Raw genomic sequence first — 24,858 nt, forward strand, 5'->3', positions numbered from 1 at the left:
CAGGGTATCCTCCATTAGATTTCAGTCTGAGAGTCATTTTTAAGATGATGGTTTCTTCTCCTTGGGGCCATATGGCGACCCATCCTTTCCACTGGCTTGCCCAATGGCCAACTTTCTTGGTTCCACCCTCATGAAGGATCTGGGTGTGGACCAAGTTCCAGACCTCTCCCTCCAAGAGTGTTGGGGTGATTGTCACACCTTACCCAGTCTTTGGTTTAGAGTCTTAACACCCCTAGTACAGTGATATGAAGACAACATTCCCCCTAACGTTTGGCATACAGACTCAACCCTCTCAGAGCAACGAGTTGACCACCTGACCTTCCCTAACCTTTGGCATACAGGCTCAACCCTCTCAGAGCAATGATTTGACCACCTGGCCTTCCCTAACCTTTGGCATGCAGGCTCAACCCTCTCAGAGCAACGAGTTAACCCCCCTGGCCTTCCCTAACCTTTGGGGGACAGGTCTATCCCTCTCAGACCTGTGGGGTGCTGACCTTAACCACACTAATACTTGGGGAATGTGTTCCACCCTCTCTGTACCCTGGTGCAACAAAACTCTCCCAGAACATCAGACAGGAACATCCACCCTCTTCAACTGCTGGGGCAAACTCACCCTCTCTGTACACATGGGTGGGGTTGTTTCTCCTTCAATCTCTCCTTTCCATGCCCTTTTTATTACAGGCTGACAGTGGTTTTGTTCATACAGCTCTCTCAAAAACCTTGTTGGTTTAGCATGCAAGAAGCAGAGGTTCAAGCCATCAGACAGTAAGACTTCCCACAAGTCTCTCCTAGATAACTGCATCTTCCATCCTGATTTACAAGTTCCAAGTTTAGTTAAGTCCTCCAATGGGACACTTTCATCTGGGAGCTTGATTTCCAGAGGCTTGGAATTTCCAGAATCAGTTTCTGTTTTCTTTGTACCCGACAGTTCAGTCCTCAGCATATCTCTCTCATCTAGCATTTTGCTATAAGCTGCAAGCAGAAGCCAAGCCGCATTCTCCGGATTTACTTTGGAAATTTCTTCAGCTAAATGCCCAGGCTTGCCATTTTCAAATTCTGCCTTCCGTAAAACACCAGGAGTTAATCTTACTAAATTCTCTGTAACTTTAAAACACGGATCGCCTTTCCTCCAGTTTCCAATAATGGTTTCATCATTTACTTCTAAGGCATCATAAAAAGTCTCTTCGGCATCCATATTGCTATCAACAGTCTCTTCAAAGCTATCTAGGCCTTTTCCATCAAGCATCTCACAATTCCTCCAAAAAATACCCATTACCCATTTATAAAACCATTCCAGCATTTCAGTAGTTGCAAAAGCACTACCCTACTCTCGGTACCAAATTCTGTATTAGTCAGTCAAGAGGTGCTGATGCAAAATAGCAGAAATTGGTTGGTTTTATAAAAGGTATTTATTTGGGATAGGAACTGACAGATACCAGGCCATAAAGCCTAAGTTACTTCCCTCACCAAAGTTTATATTCATGTGTTACAGCAAGATGGCTGCCGACGTCTGAGAGGGTTCAAGCTTCCTGGGTTCCTCCCTTCCAGGGTCTTGCTTCTCTCTGGGTTCAAGGCTCTTTTCTTCCCAGGGACTGCTTCTTTCTGGGGCTGGCTTCTCTTTCCTCTGCGAGCTTACTTAAGCACCAAATTCCAACATCAAAACTCCAACATCAGAAACCCTCAAATTTGTTCTTTGCCATGTCTTTTATCTGTTGAGTCCCCACCCACCTCAACGTCCTAATGATGTGGCCCAATCAAAGCCCTAGTCATAACTAATCATGCCCAGGTACAGACCAGATTACAAACATAATCCAATATCTATTTTTGGAATTCATAACCATAACAAACTGCTACACTGTGTTAAGACAAATTCACATAGTTACAGGAATGAAGAAGTTGTGGGCAGATTTTCATTTCCCAAGCAACTCTTGTCAATAAATAATGCTGCTTTACCTCAAGAATATTTTTTCTTTCAGAAGATGCAGTGGCTTGCATGTAATTCTTACTGTGAGATGAGAGCCCATATTTGTCTTCCTCACTAAATCATGATCCAGAACTAGAGGCTGGACCCAGCTCTTATGAATGGACTTAGAAACAACCAAATGACTGTGCCTTTTATCAGATGAACAAACAAAAGAGGCAAAAGCAAATCAGTGATAGCTATTGTAGCAAAGAAAAAATACAGAAAATGAATATAGCAAGAAGTTTAGATAACACTTTATTTTTAATGTTCCTGAGCCTTACCCTCCTATTATTCATATTATAAGGGATATATGAAAGTGATTCCATAGGAAGATGATTATCACAGGACTAGCCTTTGGATTATACCCATGTGATATGACTGTAAATAAATAGGGATAGCTGCCTCTTTATTTCTACTTTTTACTTGTATTTAATAAGGATTAGTTGGCTATGTCAGCATTTCTTACCTACCTCTTTTGCCAGTTGGATTTCAGAGGGTATATTTAACATATTTAAATGTTGATAATTTTCTAAACAAGAAAATATAATATTTTATTAATGTATGATATTTAATATTTATTGCCCAAATCAAGTTTCCTATTTGTGGTCCATTTATTTTTAGAAAATTGAGTACATGTAAACTAAATGGTTTATTTGGACATTTTTGTTCATTTTTAAATTTTTCATGAACTAGAATCATGAAAATGTTTAGAATCATGAAAAACTTACGTCACTTGACTGAGTGTTAACTACCTGAATAAATAGGAAAAGGCTTGCTTGGATATTTATTTTATAAGTTACACAGCACATTACAGATCTTTTATATTTAAAAGACTAAAGGTGCACTTTCAACAAAATGAGAAACTGAATTTAACTTTTGCTTATAAATTAAAAATGTAGTGGCATTAAAAAAAAATTATTTATTTTTCCCCTTTCCTGCCCCGCCCTGGTGTTTTTGCTGTCTGTGTCCATTTGCTGTTTGATCTTCTGTATCTATTCCTCTTTTTGTCCTCTCTTCTCATCTTTCTACTCTAGGATTTAGAGGGATTTGATCCTTGGGACCTCTGATGTGGAGAGAAGATCCCTGTCATTTGCGCCACCTCAATTCCTGGTCTCTGCTGCAATTCACGACTCTCCCCTTTGTCTCTTTCACTGTGTCATCATCTGCTGCATGACTCACTTGCATGGACACTGGCTAACTGTGCGGACACTCACATGGGCACTTGGCTCACCATGCAGGCACTCGCATGGGCACTGACTCACCGCACAGGCACATTTTCTCTTCTTCTTTTTCACCACGAAGTCCCAGGGATTGAACCTGGGTCCTCCCACATGGTAGGCGGAGGCCTTATCACTTGAGGCACATCCGCCTCCCTGTGGTGGCAATTTAACTGTAAATATTAGTCTATTTCTACCTGATCAACACAATGTAGTTTGACTGATGCCTTCATATTCCTGGATATTCAAACTGGAAAAAAAAGAGACTTTTTCTTTTTAAATTCACACTCTTTTTTCCAACTTAGAATTATGGTAAAGGGAAAATTTGTTTCTGTGTAAACAGAAAATACCTTTAAATATATACTGACGTGGGAAACAGATGTGGCTCAACCAATTGGGCTCCTGTCTACCAAACAGGAGGTCCAGAGTTTGAAGCCCAGGGTCTCCTGGTGAGGGCAAGCTGGGCCACGTGGTGAGCTGGCTCATGCGGAGTGCCAGCCCACGCGTGAATGCAGCCCTGTGCAGGAGTGCCTCCCTGCGTAGGAATGCCTCCCTGCATGGGATAGCTGCCCCGCGCAGAAGTGCCAGCTGACGTAGAGAGATGGTGCAGCAAGATGATGCAACCAGAGACACAGAGGAGAGAAAATAAGACGACGTAGCAGAACAGGGAGATGAGGTGGCACAAGAGAGTAATCGCCTCTCTCCCACTCGGGAAGGTGCCAGGATTGATTCCCTATTGATACAGAAGAACACACAGTGAATGGACACAGAGCAGATAGTGGGGGTAATGGGAAGCGGGGGAGAAAGAAATAAAAATAAATCTTAAAAAAAACAACAACACTGACTTTATTTCAGCCATTTCTTCAATTTTTCTACAATTTATCTTAGTCCTAAATTATTTTGTTGTGATTGTTATTATAGGAAATATGTATTTAGGATATGTCTTTTAGCAATTAAAAATAACATTTTAGTAAGAAAACTATCTCAAAATATTATTAAATGAAATAAAATCATAGAACTTCAAGGAATTCTCACAACTCCTTTCATCACAGGCAGAATTACCTTTACAGCAACTTTAAGAAGTCAACTCACTTGAATCAACCAGAAGGCTAAGAAATTCACTTATACCATGGTACCTTTCATTGTTAGAAAATATAGAGCTTCCCTTAAAATGTTAATATCATTTATAATGCCATATAATTTTAAGTAATACTTTCTCCAATGCTATATATTTGAGTTAAAAATAATTTAAAGTATCAGTCTTAAAGATTTTTTCCTCTTTTGCTATTTTAATTACTCATGCCTAAAATCGATTTGTTTTTAACTATGTATCTACACATTTTACTTCAAATACCAGAAGAAGTTTGGAATTTGAGAACAAAATCAGACATATTCTCATAGTCACTCATTTAAAAAACCAAGTTTCTGTAATGCATCAGGCAGTGGCAAAATGAGAAAATTACTTAGAATCACAGTTGGTCAAAAAGATTCTAAGCGCAGGATGCACGGATGGATGGGTGGATGATTAGATAGGTGTGTAGGTGAGTGGGTGGATGCATGGATGATGTGTGGATGGGTGGGTGGATAGATGAATGGGTAGACAGTTGGTGAATAGATGGATGGGTAGATGAATGGATGGGGGGGGATGGGTACGCGCTGGCTGGCTGGATGGACAGGTGGGGGGATGTATGGACGGATGGGAAACATCTAGGATATTATTCCACCTTCAAGATGTCCCCAGACTAGTTTTTGCAATTATAATGGCAGCAGCAACAACCAAGGACTTGAGTATTCACCATGTGCCAGGAGCCATGCTAAGCAAATTTTATCATTCCTGCCTCAAACATATATCAGGACGATATTGTGAGGATGCCCCAACTACTAGTTCGATTTTGCAGGTAAGGCAACCAAGTCTTAAAGAGATTAAATTACTTATATTAAAAAAAAAAAGGGGAAGCAGACTTGGCCCAATGGATAGGGCATCTGCCTACCACATGGGAGGTCCATGGTTCAAACCCCGGGCCTCCTTGACCCGTGTGGAGCTGGCCCATGAGCAGTGCTGATGCGTGCAAGGAGTGCTGGGCCACATAGGGGTGTCCCCTGTGTAGGGGAGCCCCACGCGCAAGGAGTGCGCCCCATAAGGAGAGCCGCCCAGTGCGAAAGAAAGTGCAGCCTGCCCAAGAATGGTGCCACACATAGGGAGAGCTGACACAAGATGACGCAACAAAAAGAAACACAGATTCCCAGTGCTGCTGATAAGGATAGAAGCAGTCACAGAAAGAACACACAGCAAATGGACACAGCAGATAACTGGGGGGGAGGGGAGAGAAATAAATAAAAAAATAAATCTTTAAAAAAAACAGTACAAATACCTCCTTGAAATTTTTGCTAAAATGACCTCTCCCAAGCTACGGTTTCAAATGTGCAGCTGTTTAGACAAGGGTATCATCTTTGAAGTTCAGCATTAAATGCAATTATTAAAAGATCAACAATAATTTATTGCAACATGGTTATTATAAAATTCAGATGTAATGTTCTTGGTTAAGTGCATAGAGTTAATGGAGGAAAGAGTCACAAATTATTACATTCCCTTTAGCACTTTCTAGGTATAAAGACATTCTACAATGATGTAATCATCCTCTTCCCTCAGGTGCTTGCATGACTAAATATTAATTAACTGATGAGAGAGTACAAAAAAATATATATAAGGTAAACATTAAAATAGAATGTATAAATTCCAAACCAATGGGAGAAGAAAGAGGGAAAATAAAGAACACTGGATGAATCCAAAGGAGAGGGATATAGGCCTAAGGAATAACTTGATAAGGTAAGAACAAAAGGAGGATAAAATTCCTTTACTTTATGGCTATAGCACCTTTAATCCAGCAGTGAGATAAGGAAGTCACTAAGTAACTAAATGATTTAGGAAGGGTCATAGCCGTCAATCACTAAACAAAGCCAAAACATTCTGAGGAAAGAGAGCAGGTAGACTGAACTGTATGCCTACCGTTTTGAGGGACACAACACACCTACTTATAAGACGAAGACTTTGACCACTGGGGTTGTTAAGTCGGCGTCTTTCATGAACAGTAAATTTCTTTTTGAAAAGGAAATCATTGGCTTCTATAACCCTTGACTTTCACACTATGCTTTACAAATATATTTGAAGAAAACAGAAACTTAACTGAAGAGTCAGCCCTCAGATGTTTTTAAAAATGTATTACTTAATAGCGCTAAAATAGTAATACTTAACTACTTACAATTCATGAGGGAAAAAAATCTTTTGTTATAATATTCTGATTTAATATTTAAGAGACTGGTGTTCATCATGATCATAATGTCCACAGGAAGGAATTATAAAAGAAAGAAAATTAAGAGAAACAGTAGATTACTTTTGGTGGTTGGGGGAGGTGGGGTTGGCAGCACATTTTTACGTTCTGACTTTAGGAAAAATGTTTATATTCTAAGTAATTAAAACCATTCAACAGTGTATGGCTTGAGTACCACTCAATGAAATAACAAATAAATAAGAAGTCAAGTAGCAAAACCCTTGGCAGCAAAACTTAAATATTTTTTCTTATCTGACTTAAGCTCCTATTACTAGCTTCATGAAGGCCAACATCGATAATCCTTTTTCCCCATGTTCTTAAATCCTTTTATTTTTAAAGAAGCTTTAGATTACATAAATGCTACACTGAAAATAGAGAGGATTCCCATATACCTCACACCCTCTCCCTTTCCTACTTCCCCCATTAACATCTTTTATTAGTGTGGTATATTTACTACAACTGATGAACACACACTGAAGTATTGCTACCAACCATGGTCTTTAGTTTACACTTTGCACTGCACAATTTTATAGGTTTTGGTAAAATGTATAATGGCTTATATCTATTGCAATGTCATGTAGAACAATTCCAATGTCCCAAAAATACCTCATGTTACATCTGTTCTCTCTCCTTCTTAGAACCACTGGTGACCACTAACTTTATATTAATGTTACAAGTTGATTCCATTACCAGAATAGTAATAAGTCTACTTTAGTCCACACTTGCATTCCCCCTTATGTTTGTTTATTCCTCAATCTTGAGGGTTTTTGGAATGGTGATGCCCACTCTATTTCCAATTGAGACAGGACTTAGATCCTATGAGGCAGAAGGGTGGAACTGTCTTGGTTGCAGTTATAGCTACTCTCTGTTTTTTGCGATGATATTGTCCATCACCATCCTTTTGTTAACTGTCCTGGACAAGTCTGATCAACTGGAGAGTAGGTGTTGGCTGCAACTCTGTTGAGATTTGGGGCTCAACGGCATATGAACAGCCAAAAGATTTAAGTCTCTGGGACACATACTTAACAGGTATAGTGCTAATTATAGGTTCAAATAAATGGGGCATAAGAACCATGTGTAGGAAAATTATAAATGAGTCCAACTCCAATACAGTGGGGGTGGGGTTAAATAAAATAAATCTTAAAAAAAAAAGTTCTTGGAAGGAAATCCCACAATTAATTTTCCTTATTAGTACTGTTTAGTTGTTGTTTTTTTCCCCTGACAAATATCACTGGAACATAATTCAGCTCTGCAGATAGTAATAACCAACTCTGGGGCTCCAAATGATATAAACTATTTGTGCTGGCATACTACTAAAGAGAACATAATTTACAAACTTCAAATGAAGATACAAAGTCTCACAATTAGGATAGAATACATAAAATCTGTTTGAGATTTCTATACCTGAAAGTCTGAAATGATAGGCCACAATAACGACAAACTCACAAAATAATATAGCCATGTAACTATATAATGGATTATCCAAGCTGGGACATGTTTGAGTGTAGAAACCAGAAATACTAATAATTAACCCATTTTATTTCTCTACTGGTCAAGGTAGAGTAAGCCTACTATACCTCTCTGTCTAAATGATTAGAACAAAAAATATCTGGAATAGAATTTTAAAAAGCAACTATCTAGGGACACTGAAAAGTAATCAGTAGGAGGACTGAAGACATGACTAATGATCTGTAATATGAAAATGAGTTTCACAGTTCCATTTTTTCCTCTATCTCCTGGCTTTGATAGGGGTGGGGAGCAAAATACAGAACTGTGCAGAGGCAAAGCAAGCAAAAATGCTGGAGAAAACCCCCATCTCTAGTTATAAAACTGAGAAAAAGCCCGTGTGGGCTAGAGAGTACACAGGGGGAAATCCCTGAGTTGCTTTTTTTCTCTCGTCTCTCTTTTGGCCCTATCCTGAAGGCAGCTCCAGTTGTGGAGTGCATTGCCAAGATGAGTGGTACGAGCATCTAAAACTCCAAGAGAAGAATCATCTTTATAATCACAGGAACGAGAAAAAGGGGTCACTTGGGAATGAATGAGTCGGGTTGGGGTTAAAAACCAGAGAGAACCCTATCTTTCTCACCAGAGGAATCAGAATAAGTAGTCTCAGGATGCCAGAGAATATACAGAGAATTCCAAAGAGTAAGAGAAGATGATCCTCTAATTCCCTGAGCAGTGCATGTGTAGAACAGACCCAAAGAAGCATAGTGAAGTCTTCAAGAATGAACTACAATATAAAACACTGTGCAAGTTTCAGACTAACCCCTGAGTAGCACATGCATCAGACAGACTCAAATTGCACAGCAGAGGCGTGGAAAACTTAACTGATAAAGAAACCAACACCGCCAGAAAGTAACACAGAACTCACAGTCTGAACTTAACCAGGTTTCATGTCTGGTAAAACAACATCAAAATGACCATTTCCAGGATTTTAATAGGATCCAGAGTTTCATGGCATGACATTCAAAAGGTCCAGGATAGAGTGGAAAATTACCATACATTTAAAGAAGCAAGAAAAACCTGATGAATTCTCAAGAGAAAAGAAAATCAACAGATAAACAAGTACTGAGATGACCCAGATGTTGGAATCACCTGACAAAAAATATAAGCAGTTATTATACTTCCTCCATGAAGTAAAGGTAAATATTCTTGAAAAGAATAGAAAGGCAGACATTGTCAGCAAATAAATGGGAACTAGGAAAAAAAGAGAAAACTTTGGAATTGAAAAATACAATAGTAATTAAAGTATGCTGCAATTCTTGGAGTAACCGTGAAAAAAATATATATACATATAAAAAAAGAGATATAACTGAAAGGTCATATAAATAATAATGTTAAATACAACCACATCAATATTAATAAAATTAAATAGAAATGAAACTACAGTAATCAAAACTGTGGGATTAGCATAAGGACAGTCATAAAGATCAATGGAACATAACTGAGAGTCTAGAAATAAAACCTTATAATTTATCATCAATTGATTTTTCTCAGGGATGTCAAAACAATTGAATGAGGAAGTAACAGTCTTTACAAAAAACGTGCTAGGGCAAATAATATCCACATTCAAAAGAATGCAAATAGACTCTTCCTTATCTAAGCACAAGAATTAACTAACAATGGATCACAGACCTAGAAAGAGGAGCTAAAACCTAGAGAAAACACAGGAGTAAAACTTTCTGACCTTGGGTTGGGCAACTGTTTCTTAAAGACAACAGCAAAAGCAAAAAAATTAATTGAACTTCATCAAAATGAAAAACTATTATGCTTCAAAAGACACTATCAGCAAGTGAAAGACAATTACAGTATGTGAGAAAATATTTACAAATTACATATCTGATAAAAGATGTATCTATAATATATAAAAAAATTCTTACAACTCAATAATAAAAATTCAAATTCAAATTCAAATAACACAATAGAAAAATGGGCAAAGGATCTGAATAGATTCCAAAGAAGATGTACAATTGGCCAACAAGCATGTGAAAAGATACTCAATATCATTAGCCATTAGGGAAATGCAAATCAAAGCCATAAGATACCATTTTACAACTATTCATATGGCTAAAATTAAAAAGAAGAAAATAACAAGTGTTGACAAGGATGTGGGGATATTGGAGTTCTCATACATTGCTGGTGGGAACTGAAGTGGTACAGCCACTTTGGGAAAGAGTTTGGCAGTTCCACAAACATTAAACATGGAGCTACCATATGAATAGAAATTCAATTTAGGTATATGCCGAAGAGAAATGAAGATATACACCTACACCAAAACTTTTATACAAACATTCACAGAAGTATTATTCATAAAAGCCAAAACATAGAAAAAAATGTCTGTTGACAGATGAATGGATAAATATAATATTGAATATCCATATAATAGAATATTATTTGGCCATAAAACAGAATGAAGTACTGATACATGCTATGACATGAGTGAACTTCGAAAACATTATATTAAGTGAAAGAAGCCAGTTACAAAAGACCACATATTACATAATTCCATTTATACAAAGTGTCAGTATAGACTATTCTATAGAGATAGAAAGTAGATTAGTGGTTGGGATGGTGGGAGTCTGGGATGATAAAAATATCCCAGAATTAGATAGTGCTGATGGTTGCACAGCTCTGTGAATATACTAGAAAACACTGAATTTTTATACTTTAAATGAGTGAATTATGTTTCAATAAAATCGTTAAAAAATTAAATAAGAATTGCTTACACACACCTATTAGAAGGCAGAGATTGTCTGAATGTACAAAACAAAAAGACCTAATTAGGCCACAAGTCAGTAAGACATCCTAAAGACTTTAATTGTTCTCTCCAAAAAGGATGAATAAAATAATAGCTTCATGATGAAAAAAAAAAAAAAAAGATCCAACTTTACGCTATCTTTATGAACTCCAAAGGTCAACAGTAATATCACAGAAAAAATTTAACTATGCAAACATTAATCAAAGTGCTGAAAGAAAACAACTTCCAACCAAGAATTTTATATCAGGTGAGACTTTCTTTCAAATAGGAGGCAGAGATTAAGATATTCCCAAATAAGCAAAAGCTGAGGGAGTTCATCACCATTAGGCCTGCCCTATAAGCAATTCTAAAGGGAGTCCTTCAGAATGAAAGGAAAGGGCGCTAGGCAGTGGTTCAAAACAGCATGAAGAAATACAAGCCAGTGACAAAGGTAATCATTGGGTAAGTACAAATACCAGTACTATTGTAGCATATTGTTTAGTATGTAACTCCATACTAAATGTAATATATGTAAATGATATTGCAGCGTCAGATGCTGGACATTATATATCATGCCATAACCCACAGAATGTACTGCGGGAGAGTGTGAACTACAGGGTGAACTATTATGCACGTGGTGCAGCAGTGCTCCAAAATGTGTTTGCTGAGTGTGATAAGTGTGCCATAATGAGGGGGGAGGTTGTTGGTGTGGGAGGAGTGAGGGGGGGTTTCCAGGAACCTCTTTTGTTTTTTTAATGTAATATTTTTTGTGATGTATATACCTTCAAAAAAATACAATTTACAAAAATGATGGGGGTGGGGAGTAGATTATATGGGAACCTCTTATGTTTTTTTAATATAACGTTCTGTATGATCTATTAACTTTAATTTTAAAAAAGTGTTAAAAAAAAAACCACATATGCACATAACAGCATAGTCCCAAAACATATTAAGCAAATACTGACATATTTGAACTGATAAATTCACAGTTCTACACTGGTAGTGGGAGCCCTTAATATACCACTTTCAGTAATGGACAAAACACAATTAGAAGATCAATCAAAAAATACAAGACTTGAATGACATTCTAAATGAATTGGACTTACCAGACGTATATAGAACACTTCATCCAACAATAAGAAAATACAATCTTTTCAAGTGTACATGCATCATTCTCCAGGATAGACCATATGTTAGATCACAAAATAAGTTTCAATAAATTAAAAAATGGTATCATACAATGTTTATTCTCCAACCACAATGGAAATGGAATGAAGGCAGAAATCAGTAACAGGGGAGAAATGGAAAACTGACAAATATGTAGAAATTAAAAAGATTACTCTTAATCAATGGGTTAAAGAGGAAATCAGAAGCAAAATTAGAAAATACCTTGAGGTGAATGAAAATGAAAATACAACATACCAAAATCTATGGGAAGCAGCAAAGGTAGTGCTGAAAGGCATTAAAAAAGAAGAAAATGGGAAGCGGGTGTGGCTCAAGTGACTGGGCTCCTGTCTACTATATAGGAGGTCCAGGGTTTGATTCCCGGGGGCTTCTGGTGAATGCAAGATGGCCTGTACAGCAAGCTGGCCTACGTGGAGTGATGGCCCACACAGGAGTGCTGGCCAGTGCAGAGCGCTGGATCATCAAGATGACACAACAAAAAGAGACACAGAGGAGAGATAATAAGACACATAGCAGACCAGGGAGCTGAGGTGGCGCAAGAGATTGAGCACATCTCTTGCCGTTTGGAAGGTCCCAGGATCAGTTCCCGGTGCCGCCTGAAGAGTAGAAATGCACACACAGAAGATCACACAGTAAATGGACACAGAAAGCAGACAGCAAGCGTAAAACAACAAGGGGGTAGAAATAAATAAATCTTAAAAAAAAAAAAAAAGGATGAAAAACTTCAAATCTAAGACCTAACCGCAAAACTAGAAGAACTAGAAAAAGATGATCAAGCAGAAGGAAGGAAAAAACAAAGATTACAGTAGAAATAAATGTAATAGAGAATAAAACAACAAAACAGTAGAGAGAATGAACAAAACCAAAACTTGGTTCTTTGAAAAGATCAGTTAAATTGACACATCTTTAGCTAGACTAACAAAGACAAAAAGAGAGAGGATACAATTTACCAAAAATCAGATATGAAAAAGGATATATTACTACTGTCTTCGTTGAAATAAAAAGATCCAAAAAAAGATACTATGAGCTGTATGCCAATAAATTGAATAACCGAGATGAAATGGACAAATGATTAGAAACATACAAATTATTTATACTGACTCAAGAATAGAAGATCTCAACAAACTAATTACTAGTAAACAGATTGAATCAGTAATCAAAAATCTTTCAACAACAACAACAACAACAATAAAAACCCAAGACCAGATGGTTTTACAGGGGAAACATACCAAACACTCAAAGAAAAGTTAATTCCAATTCTTCTCAAACTCTTCCAAAAAGATTGAAGGGGAGGGAATACTTCTTAATTCATTTTATGAGGCCATCATCACGTTCATACAAACAGATAAAGATACCACAGGAAAAGAAAACTAGAGACCAAGATCTCTTATGACTAATAGATGCAGAAATCCGCAAGAAAATACTAGCAAATCGAATTCAATAGCATATTAGAAGAATTATATACCATGATCAAGGGGGATTGATCCCTGGTATGCAAGGATGGTTCAAATGAGAAAATCAATTAATGCAATATAACACATTAATAGAACGAAGGGGAAAAAACTACATGATCATCTCAATTGATAAAGAGAAGAGATTTGACAAAATTCAGCATCCCTTCTTGATAAAAAAATGTAGAACACTAGGAATAGAAGGAAACTTTCCTCAACGTGATAAAGAGCATATATATGTAAAGTCCACACTTAACATCCTACTTAATGGTGAAAGACTGAAAGTTTTCCCTCTAAGATCAGGAAGAAAACAAGAATGCCCACTGTCACCACTGTTATTCAACACTGGACTGGAAGTTCTTGCCAGAGTAATTAGGCAAGAAAAAGAAATAAAAGGTATCCAAATTGGAAAAGAAGAAGTAAAATTTCCCTATTTGCAGATACTTTTCAGAAAATATTAAGGAAATGGATTTGGCTCAATGGACAGAGAGTCCGCCTACCATATGGGAGGTCCAGGGTTCAAACCCAGGGCCTCCTGACCCATGTGATAAGCTGGCCCACGCACAGTGCTGATGCATGCAAGGAATGTCACGTGCCATGCAGGGGTATCTCCCATGTGGGGGGAGCCCCATGCACAAGGAGTGCGCCCCATAAGGAGAGCTGCCCCGTGCAAGAAAAGTACAGCCTGCCCAGGAGTGGTGGTGCACACATGGAGAGCTGATACAGCAAGATGATGCAACAAAAAGACACAGATTCCCAGTGCCGCTGACAAGAATACAAGCAGACACAGAACACAGAGTGAATGGACACAGAGAGCAGACAACTGGGGGTGGGGGGGGTGGGGAAGGGAAATAAATAAAAAACAAATCTTAAAAAAAAAAGAAAATATTGGAAAATCTACAACAAAGTTCCTAGAGCTAATAAATGAATTCAGCAAAGTGGTGGGGTACAATATGAACATCCCCAAATCATAAATGTTTCTATATACAAGCAATGAACAAACAGAAGACAGCAAGAAAAAAAATTCCATTCACAATAGCAAATAAAAGAATCAAATATGTAGGCATAAATCTAAGCAAGATGTAAAGGACTTAGACATAGAAAACTACAAAACATTTCTATAACACAGCAAAATAGACCAAAATAAAAGGAAGCACATTCCATGTTCATGGATTGGAAAACTAAATATTGTTAAGACGTCAATCATACCAAAAGCAATTTATAGACTGAACACAATCCCAATCAAAGTTCCAATAACCTTCTCTACAGAAGTGGAAAAGACCATCAAATTTATATGGAAGAGTAAGGGGCTCTGGAAAGCCAAAGTCCTCTTGAAAAAGAAGAATGAAGCAGGAGGACTCACACTTCCTGTTCTTAAAACTTATTACAAAGGCACAGTAATTAAAATATTGGCACGAGGACATTCAGACTAATGGAATAAAATTGAGAGTTCAGAAAACCCTCACATTTTCAGCCAACTGATTTTTCAAAATTTTTTATTTTTAAGGAAGCTTTAGATTACATAAATGTTACATAAAAAACATAGAGGATTCCCATTTGCCACATCCCCTCCCCCTCCCATACTTTCCCACATTAACATCTTTCATTAGTGTGGTACATTTGTTACAACTGATGAACACATATTGAAACACTTCTACTAACCATGGACTACAGTTTACATTATAGTTTACACTCTGCCCTGCACAATTTTATAGATTATGACAAAATGTATAATGGCCTGTACCCGTCATTGCAACGCCATGCAGGACAATTCCAATGTCTCAAGAATGCTCCCATGCTACACCTATTCTTCCCTCTTCCTCCCCTCAGAACCTCTGGTGGCCACTGTCTTTATATCAATGATACAAGTTCTTCCATTGCTAGAATAATAATAACTCTATAATAGAATAATAATAAACCTACTTTAGTTCATTGCTCTTTACCCAATCTTGAGGATTAGGGGATGGTGATGCCCACTCTGTTTCTAATTGAGAGGGGGCTTAGATCCCATGGTAGCCAACTGATTTTTGACAAGGTGTCAAAGGCCACCCAAGTGGGAAAGAATATTCTCTTCACAAATGGTGCTAGGAAAACTGGATCTCTGTTTGCAAAAAAAAAAAAAAGACCCTACCTCACACTTTTCTTACAAAAATCAACTCAAAATGGATCAAAGATCTAAATATAAGCACCAGAACTCTTGGAAGAAAACGTAGGGAAACATCTTTAGGACCTTGTGTGAAGCAATAGTTTCTTCGACTTTATTTCCAAAACACAAGCAACAAAACAAAAAAACCAGATAAATGGGATTTCATCAAAATCAAAATCTTCTAAGCCTTCAAGAACTTTACCATGAAAATAAAACAACAACCTACAAAATGGGAGGAAATATTTAGAAACCACATATCCAACAAAGATTTAATATCGAGAATTTATAAAGAAATTCGATTTTTAAAAAAACACAACCTAATCAGAAAATTGGAAAAGATTTGAATAGACATTTCTCCAAAAATGATATACAAATTGCTAGAAAAAAACAAGAAAACATGTTAGTCATCGTTAGCCACTAGGGAAATGCAAATCACAACTACAATGAGATACCATTTCAGACCCATTAGAATGGCTGCTATTTAAAAAATGGAAAATTATAAGTATTGGAGAGGTTGTGGAGAAAGAGAAACACTCATAGGACACTAAAATGGTGCAGACACTGAGGAAGACAGTTTGGTGGTTGCTCAGAAAGCTAAATATAGAACTACCACGTGACCCAGCAATCCCACCACTAGGTATATACTCAAAATAACTGAAAGCAGGGATGCAAACAGGTATTTACCCATCAATGTTTACAGTGGTACTATTTACAATTGCCAAAAGATGGAAGCAACCCTAGTTTCCATCAACAGATGAATAGATAAACAAGCTGTAGTATACACATACAATTGAATATTATTCAGCTATAAAAAGGAATGATGTCCTGATACATGTGACAACATGGATGAATCTTGAAGACATGCTGAGTGAAATAAGCTAAGCACAAAGGACACATATTTTATGATCTTACTGATATAAAGCAATTATAAGCAAACTTACTGAGTCATAATCAGGGATATAGGTTACCAGGGGACAGGGTGGGGATATAAATGCTAAGTTAAGGCTTAAAACGTACAGGATTTCTTTTTGGTTATGTAATTAATGGTACTGATGGTAGCACAACATTGTGAATGTAATTTACAGCAATGAAATAGAAATCTGAATGTGGAATTAAGGAGAAATGTTAGGTTGTATCTATGGTAATAGAATAAAAAAATTTTTAAATCCATGGAACTATGCCACATAAATAGTGATTCTAAATTAAACCATGAACTAGTTAATAATACACTTATAAAAATGTGCTTTCACCAATTCTATCAAATGTTCATCCATCAATGCAAGGTGTTATTAACAGGCATATGGAATCTTGTATTTTATGTTTGTCTGTAAGCTCACAAGTTCTTTAAAATAAAGAAAAATATAGATAAATATAAAAGAATATTAAGCCAAGAAAAGAGGTGCAAATCAGAACTGTTCTAGACAAACCTGGATGTATGGTCACCCTGGCTATTATCAGGGAATAATGTCTCTGAAGCTACCTCCCTCCTCATTACCCCATCTAGACACGGAAGACAAATAACTATTCATTTCTCTAGGGCAGTCGAATCCTCTGGTCTCAGACCTGTTTGGAATATATCTGAAGTAACATCAGTAAAAGGAGTACAGGGTAATGTTCTGAATAAACTAACTGTATAACCTTCTGGTTCACATTATTCCTAGATATTAAAAACCAATGTTTAAAAAATTTGTCCAAAAGGAGCATCAATCAGGCATTTAGACATATCGAGAGAGAGAAAGAATGAATAGAGAAAAAAAGTGAAAAGCATTAAGTATAAGGTGATATATAGGAAAATTACAACTAATGTAATCTATGGATTATAGTTAACAGTAATACTGTAATATTTTTTCAGTAATGGCAAAAAAGATATATCAATTTCTAAGGGACAATAGGGGGATATAAGGGAGTATTGGATTTTTCCTTTTGGAGTAATGAAAGTTCTAAAATTGACTGAGGTGAGGACAGCACAACTCTGAGTTGCATTTGAGAGCCACTGAGTACACACTGAATGGATTGCACAAAGCATGGGGCAGCATAATAAAATGAATCCTGTAGTGGAAGATGGACTGTGATTAACAAAACAAATATGAAAACATCCTCTCATGAACTGTAACAAGTATATAATACTAATACAGGGTGTCATTAACCAGGAGGGTTGAGAGAAAAACACACCACATATAAGATACTGGCTATGGTTAGTAGTCATGTTTTGACAATGGTCCTTCATAGTTTGTGGCAAATGTTGCACAACAATGCAAGGTGTTGGTGGTGGGGAGATGTATATGAGCCCTGTATGATGATATGCATGTCTGTTCTGTAAGTTCACAACTTACTGTCTATGTAAATTCATGTATGAATGATAAATGTCAATAAAATGCAAATCACATAAAAAAGAGATGTTTCAAACATTAACATTAGATCTGGAATGTCTCACTTTTGAACATAATATTTATATCAGAATAAAATAATTTCATGGATTTGTTGACTTATACAAAGCTGAAAATCTGAAACTGAATCCTGTTCCCACTTATAGAAAAGGTACACAGCTTAAACTATCTTTTTCTCCATGTTTTCACTAATATGACTAAAGAAAGTTATTTTGCAATACTGTTGTATGGTAAAAACACAATTTCAGAGCAAAGATTTGAAATGTCTAATCAATTCTAAAATAACTTGTCTTTGTAAGCTCTCCTATTGGTATCCATGTTGGGGCAACAGAAATAGGGCCAAAGCAGAATTAGAGAAGTAAAAGATGTGTTCTATTCCTTAAATCTGCTCATTGCCTGAGGAAAAGTAGAATAATACAGAACTGGATGGTGGGCTCAAATGAAAACTGTGTAAGGAATACACACTGTTTCCTTGTGAGGATCAGATCCTAATTTCTAAAACAGGGTTACTCACAGCAGTCCTAGTAACATTTTGGCCTAATTCTTTGTTCTGTGTCCCAGGATTGTGCACAGTAGGATACTGAGCAGCTTTCCTGGCCTGTACCTACTAGATGCCAGTAGCAACGGTCCTCCTACCCATTCCCCACCACTTCCCTAGTCATGACAACCCAAAATGTCTCAAGATACTGCCAAATGTCCCTTGGGATACAGTGATCTACAATTAGTGGGAGATAATAAAGGGGTAAATCTACTGATTTGTATCATCTACTGTACAGTAGATTATCTACTGATAATGTAGTGGGTGGCAAGGCCTTTTCAAGGTCAAGTATCTTATTTGCCAGGAATAATAGCCACTGACAGTTCATAGCTGACTCCCTTTCAGGAACTTCCAGACCAATGATGCTGCCTTACACAAGGTTACACCCCTTCCCAAAGTTAATCCATATTCAATGACTGGCTGATGGGAAAAGGCACAAAGGCCTTTATATGGGACAACTGTGAAGGACCATGACAGTTTCACAGTTTCCCAGAGAACTGGTGAAGGCCTCTGTAAATTCATCACAGTTCAACATTATCCTCTGCCCAAAGCTGCTTTGCCCCCTTCCTATGTTGTTTTCAAGAGTATTCCCTGATAACCATCCTGCATGCAAACATTAGCTTTAGAATTTGTTTACTGGAAAATCCAACTTAAGACATGGTAATAAAATAGTGAGATTCTTCTATTTTGGGGTATATAAGGTATTGATTTTTTACATGGAACTGTGTCATTTATTGGGTGAATAAGACAGAAAGATCTACAAGTAAATAGAAGAGTGGTAAAAACTGCTAAAATAAACATCCTGTAATTTCAAATTCAAACTAAGATAGTAACCAAAATGGTACTTGATAGAGAATTTGTAATAGAGAATAATAAAAATAGTTACTATTTACTAGGTACTTACAAAGCGCCATGCATTATGCTAAACACCATATAAATGACAATAAAATATATATAGCGCTAATCCTCTCAACTGTTCTATGAAGCATGGATTATTATTTCCATTTTCTAGGTGGGGAGCCTAAGAAGGCTCAGAGAAATTAAGTCCCCTCTCTAAGGTAACAGCAAGCAAGAAACAGAGCTAAGAATCAAATCCAGGTCCGTCCAATTCCAAAGCTTGTGTGCTAGATCTGGATTACAGCTGCAGCCTCCCACCAGGGCTCCTACCCCTATTTTTATCCCCCTCTAAATCATTCTTCATTTTGCTGCTTCAGAGAGGTTTCTAAAATAAAACTCTTACCATGGCCTTTCCCAATTTAGAACTCTTTCTCCTTTACCTTTTGGACACAGTTCAAACTCCTTAGCATGGGAATTCAAACACAGGGTATTTCATGATCTAACTTCTAACTACCTTTGCAGCTTTACTGCTTGGCCCCCAAACTGAGCTCTCTCCAAACTGAGCTCTGATAGCTCCTGTAGATGCTTTCTAATATAGCATAAAGATGTTTTATTCATTTGCCTAGAAAATAATAATACAAGATCTACTATTTAATGATACTGATATGTATCAACCCACACTAGGTACTTTGTATTATAAACATTATTTCATTTACTCCTCACAATAACCTAATAAATTAGGTATTATTATTTTCATTTTACAGTTGAGGAAGCTAAGGAACACAAAGGTTCAGTAACTTGATAACAAAACTAATGGCAGAGATGGGATATGAGTTGTCTGACTCCTGCACTATAAACTATTATACTAAAGGTATTCAGTAAGTGTTTATTAAATGAAGTAGTTCTCCATTTTCCTTCATTCTGTGAGTACATGTAATACACAGATGCCTGAAGGTAAGAATGTATACAGAAACATTTTAATGTCATAGAAGCCTGATATTTAGAAACTTTTAAAAAACTTGAGTACATACCTGTATGAGTTCTTGAAGGTTCTCAACAAAAGAAAACTCTGCTTCTACCATATAAAACTCTGCCAGGTGTCTCCGGCTCTGAGAATTCTCAGCTCGGAATGTTGGGCCAAAGGTAAACACTCGAGTAAAAGCTCTGCAATTTAAGATTAAGAACATAAAAATAGGATTTGCATGATTAATTTTATGTATTTAAAATACTAAGTGAGCTCTAAGGAGGAAAAAAAAAGTTTTGAGCCTCTGTCTTGTCCATAAACCCATACATATTAGCTGCTATATTTCTCTGAGTAATAATAATAGTGTCATTAAAAATGTTTCATTTATAGATACCATTTTATCCAGATGTAATCTGCAAATGCTTTATAAACCTATGGCTTACTAAATATAGAAATATAACCACTTACGGGAGTATTCTACTGCAGCTGCCTTAAATAGCAGGCAACTACATTTCATAGCCATCAAGAACAACCTAAAGGAAAATTAGCACAGCCAAAAAACTGTACAGAGATTCTTGATAGTAAAAGTTAACACTAGAATTTCATATGGATAAAGTATGCTACTTTATTTTTAACTGTATGAAAAAAGAAAAGAAAACCAGTTATATAGGACAGTTCATTTTGTTCAAAGCCTACCCATGGGATTCACAACCACCCAAGTGTTTTAATAAATGCTAAATGATCCCTGAAATTTGGTGGGAAGGGCAGATATTGAGACACTGTCTACTTTATTCTCTGGTTTTCAAGGAGGACTATAGAACAACCATCCAAAGGGAAAAAATAAACATTATATTTAAAGCCCTGCAAAGAAGTGGACATTACATCTTCATTCTTTTAACACTTCTAGTCTCCTTTATATCAAAAAAGGGCAGCAACTGAGACTAGGCCCAGCATATAGGAAGTAATGAATATTTCTCGAGGAATATCTAATATTTGAATTTTAAGATTTTGCTAGAACAAAACAAAGCATTTGGTTATACCTTTGCTATACTCTTGAGAACTTTTCATTTGTCTGTCATGAGCCAAATAACATAACGATCAAAAAGAGTAGTGCAAAAAATAGACTGATTTTTGTATATAGATGCTATCAGATTTTTGTTGTTGCTTTTAAAGCAAAGATATTCTGGGAAATGAAACTGTAAAATAATTATGGTGGAAACGAGTTTTACTTTTCCTTTAAAAAGGCCATTTTAGTTAAGAGGCCACTTGGTAAGAAGTTTAGGAATTTATGTTTTGGTCTATAGCCACCTTCCTCATACCATGATCAGTTAACCACTGCTAATCTTAGTTTTTCATGCAAAAACACACAGTAAGAACTGAAAACTATCACTATAGTTACCTGCCTCCCAAGATTCAGATCCCAACTTAACTACTAGAATGTTCCTGAAGAGACTGACTCTACCTTGTATAAAATGAAAACTTTTGGTCTGCTCTGAAAAACAAGAACAAAATAACAAACAATCCTGCTTTTCTTTTTACATTTTCCTCAACTCAGTTAATCTGTGCACCTAGTCACCTAAGGCAGAACCCACAGTGATATCACCATCATGTACATGGCCCATCATATTGATCAAGAAATTCTATAGTTTACACCGTGGAAAACTCAAATCTAGCAACTGTGTTCTCTGTCCATGCAACTAAGTATAAATCCTGGTCTCTTACTAGGAAAACTACAACAGTTTTTTACTATTGTAAAAAACTGTCTTTCTTCCTTCAGCCCCAAACTATTGTGAGTTTTCAAACGCAAATCTGATTATGTCAGACCTAATTTAAATTTTCAGTGATTATGGTTATAGTTAATTTCACGTCAACTGGACAAGGCTGTGGTGCCCAGTTGTCAAACACTAGTCTAGATGTTGCTGTGAAGGTGTGATTCACATCCACAATCAGCTGACTTTAAGTAAAGCAGATTATCCCTGATAATGTGGGTGAGCCTATTTGACCAGCTGAAAGTCTTAAGAGCAAAAAAGTAAGGTTTCCTAGAGAAAAAGAAACTCCTTTTCAAGACTACCACATCATCTCAGGTCTGAGTCTTCAGTCTACTGGCCTTCACTATGGATTTCAGACTCAACACTAACATCAACTCTCTATGTGATTTCCTGCCTGTTGATGTACCCAACAAATTTCAAACTTGCCAGGGTCCAAACTGCATGAACTAATTCTTTAAAATCCATCCATCCATCCATCCAGTTAGTTCTGTTTCTCTAGAGAACCCTGACTAATACAATTCCCCACTGCACAAAGGATAAAATTCAAACTCCTAAGCCTGGTGATTTCCCTGTAATAGCCTTTTCTCTAGCTAAATGAACACATTCTTTTTACATAGTATGCCCCTGCATTCCTCTGGGTCTTTGCATAGGCAATTCCTTACAGTGGAATCATTCCCTGTTTCTTTCTCTCCAAAAGGCAAATTCCTATCCATCCTTCAAGAATTGGCTTACTTTTCCCTTGAAACCTTACCACATACTCCCAAATTAATTGTTCCCTCATGAATACTACTATAATACTTTTTCAAATATTTATTTATATAGTACCTATTACTTTGAATTATAATTTTTATGTTCATATATCTTTCTCCTTCACTAAACGATGGCATTTTCCAAGGCAGGAATCATGTTTTTTACGTATGCATCTCCATACCTAAGACAGAACAGGTGCTCATGTTGAAGGAATGAGTACTAATGATGATGACAGGCTTCCTCAGTTGTAAATTGGAAAAGCACAATGTCCTCACAAGCAGTAACATTACAAATATAGAAAAATAGATATATTTTACTGATGCTGTCACTATAGTACCTAAAGTGGGTCAGAAAATCAGATCTGCACTAAACAATAAAATAAAAATTACAAAGCCCTGAGTTTTCAAACTGTAAGAATATAATCTCTATGTAGGAATAGTATATCTAAATAAATAAAATGACATTTCTGTTTGTTACTGCACCACAAGAAACCGGTTATACAGACATTCACTAATACTAAAGGGTATTTTGAGATGATTCCCAACTAAACTATGAAGATTTTCAGGGAATAAATACAGACAAAGTGGCATAGCTAAAATTTACTTTGGGGGCTTTGAGGGAGACTTCCAAAAAATGGACAGTCATCTTCCAGAGCTGCTTAAATCAAATAAGTACAAGAAAGGCCAATAATACTGCCGTTGAAAGACACATGCTATTTATATTAAGGTACTAGGTTCAGAGAAAATAGTGGTTTCCAACAAGAACTCCAAATTAAAGTGACAAGGGCATCTGCTTCTCATACAGTCAGTTCTATGTTGGGTGCTCTAAGATAATAGGTATTTTTTTCATTTAACAGAAACTGTAGAAGAGAATTAGGGATTTTAATTTTATTTATGGTAAGGATCAGGTTCTGATTAACCTAAGTATTTTTCTAGTGTGGTAACTAAAAACAGATGGTAATGATTTAACAGAATAATTAATAATACCACTACAATAATAGTAAAATGAATTGGAAGGTTTGTTGGAAAACTTCCTAATTCAGCCTTCAGTCCTTAAACAGATGAATGTCTAAATCAAGGTTCTTAATCTTTTTTGTTCCATAGACTCTTTGCCAGGCAGGTGTAAACCATGGACCCCTTACTAAGTCCACACTACACTATCATGTTTTTTGTTCTTTTTTTAAAGATTTATTTCTTATTTCTCTCCCCTTTGCCACCCCCATTCCATTCACTGTGTGTTCTTCTTTGTTTGCTTGCATTCTTGTGAGTGGCACTGGGAATCTATGTCTCTTTTTGTTGCATCATCTTTCAGCGTCAGCTCTCCGTGTGCGCGGGGCCACTTCTGGGCAGGCTGTGCTTTTTTCGCGTGGGGCGGCTCTCCTCAGGGTGCACTCCTTGCACATGGGGCTCCCCTACGCGGGGGACACCCCTGCGTGGCATGGCACTCCTTGCATGCAGCAGCACTGCGCATGGGCCAGCTCCACATGGGTCAAGGAGGCCCGGGGTTTGAACTGCGGACCTCCGATGTGGTAGAAGGACACTCTCTGTTGAGCCAAATCCGCTTTCCACTGTTTTATTTAATAAATATATCATACCTGCACCAACATGTCCCCACAAGAATAATGTTTTTTAAAATTTCAATTCAAGTTCACTGACTCCTTGTTAAGAACTACTGAATACATTCTATAATGAGCACCCTAGATCAGAGTCTAGTATTCTATTATAAAAGCAGTGGTAGTAGTGATGGTCTTGATGGTAGGGGATAGTAATGATAATAGCTACCACTACTGAGAGCTCGTTGTGGGTCAGGCATTAAATGTAAGACCTTTATAGTTAATCTCTTTAACAACTCAACAAAGTATTATTATTTCAATTTTCCAGACTAAGAAACTGAAGTTCAGAGAAGCTAAGAAGCTTTTCCAAAGTCATACACCTACTAAGTGGTGGAAGCCAGAGTCAAATTCAGATCAAGCTCTAAAGCTCATGGCCTCAGCCATGACATTAACAATAAAGATGCTCATAATTGAACATTTAAAAACCCAGAAAATTAGAAAGAAAAATTTATAAGACTCCCCCCCCTTCTCAA

The 24,858-nt window shown here is 36.8% G+C and overlaps 1 protein-coding gene across 4 annotated transcripts in view; it reads right to left on the reverse strand.

Moving 5' to 3' along the window:
• The window catches only part of NARS2 (asparaginyl-tRNA synthetase 2, mitochondrial), a 227,394-nt gene that overhangs the window by 43,269 nt on the left and 159,267 nt on the right, over positions 1 to 24,858 (reverse strand). For 2 of the 4 annotated variants that reach the window (XM_071218289.1, XM_071218288.1), the window contains exon 7: positions 20,322 to 20,454. The exons of the other annotated variants lie outside the window; for them this stretch is intronic. In XM_071218289.1, coding sequence (XP_071074390.1) covers positions 20,322 to 20,454 — 133 coding nt within the window. The remainder of the gene's footprint in view (positions 1 to 20,321; positions 20,455 to 24,858) is intronic. 4 annotated transcript variants of the gene reach the window in all.

This window comes from Dasypus novemcinctus, chromosome 10 (assembly GCF_030445035.2).
Source record: "Dasypus novemcinctus isolate mDasNov1 chromosome 10, mDasNov1.1.hap2, whole genome shotgun sequence".
Classification (NCBI taxonomy): domain Eukaryota; kingdom Metazoa; phylum Chordata; class Mammalia; order Cingulata; family Dasypodidae; genus Dasypus; species Dasypus novemcinctus.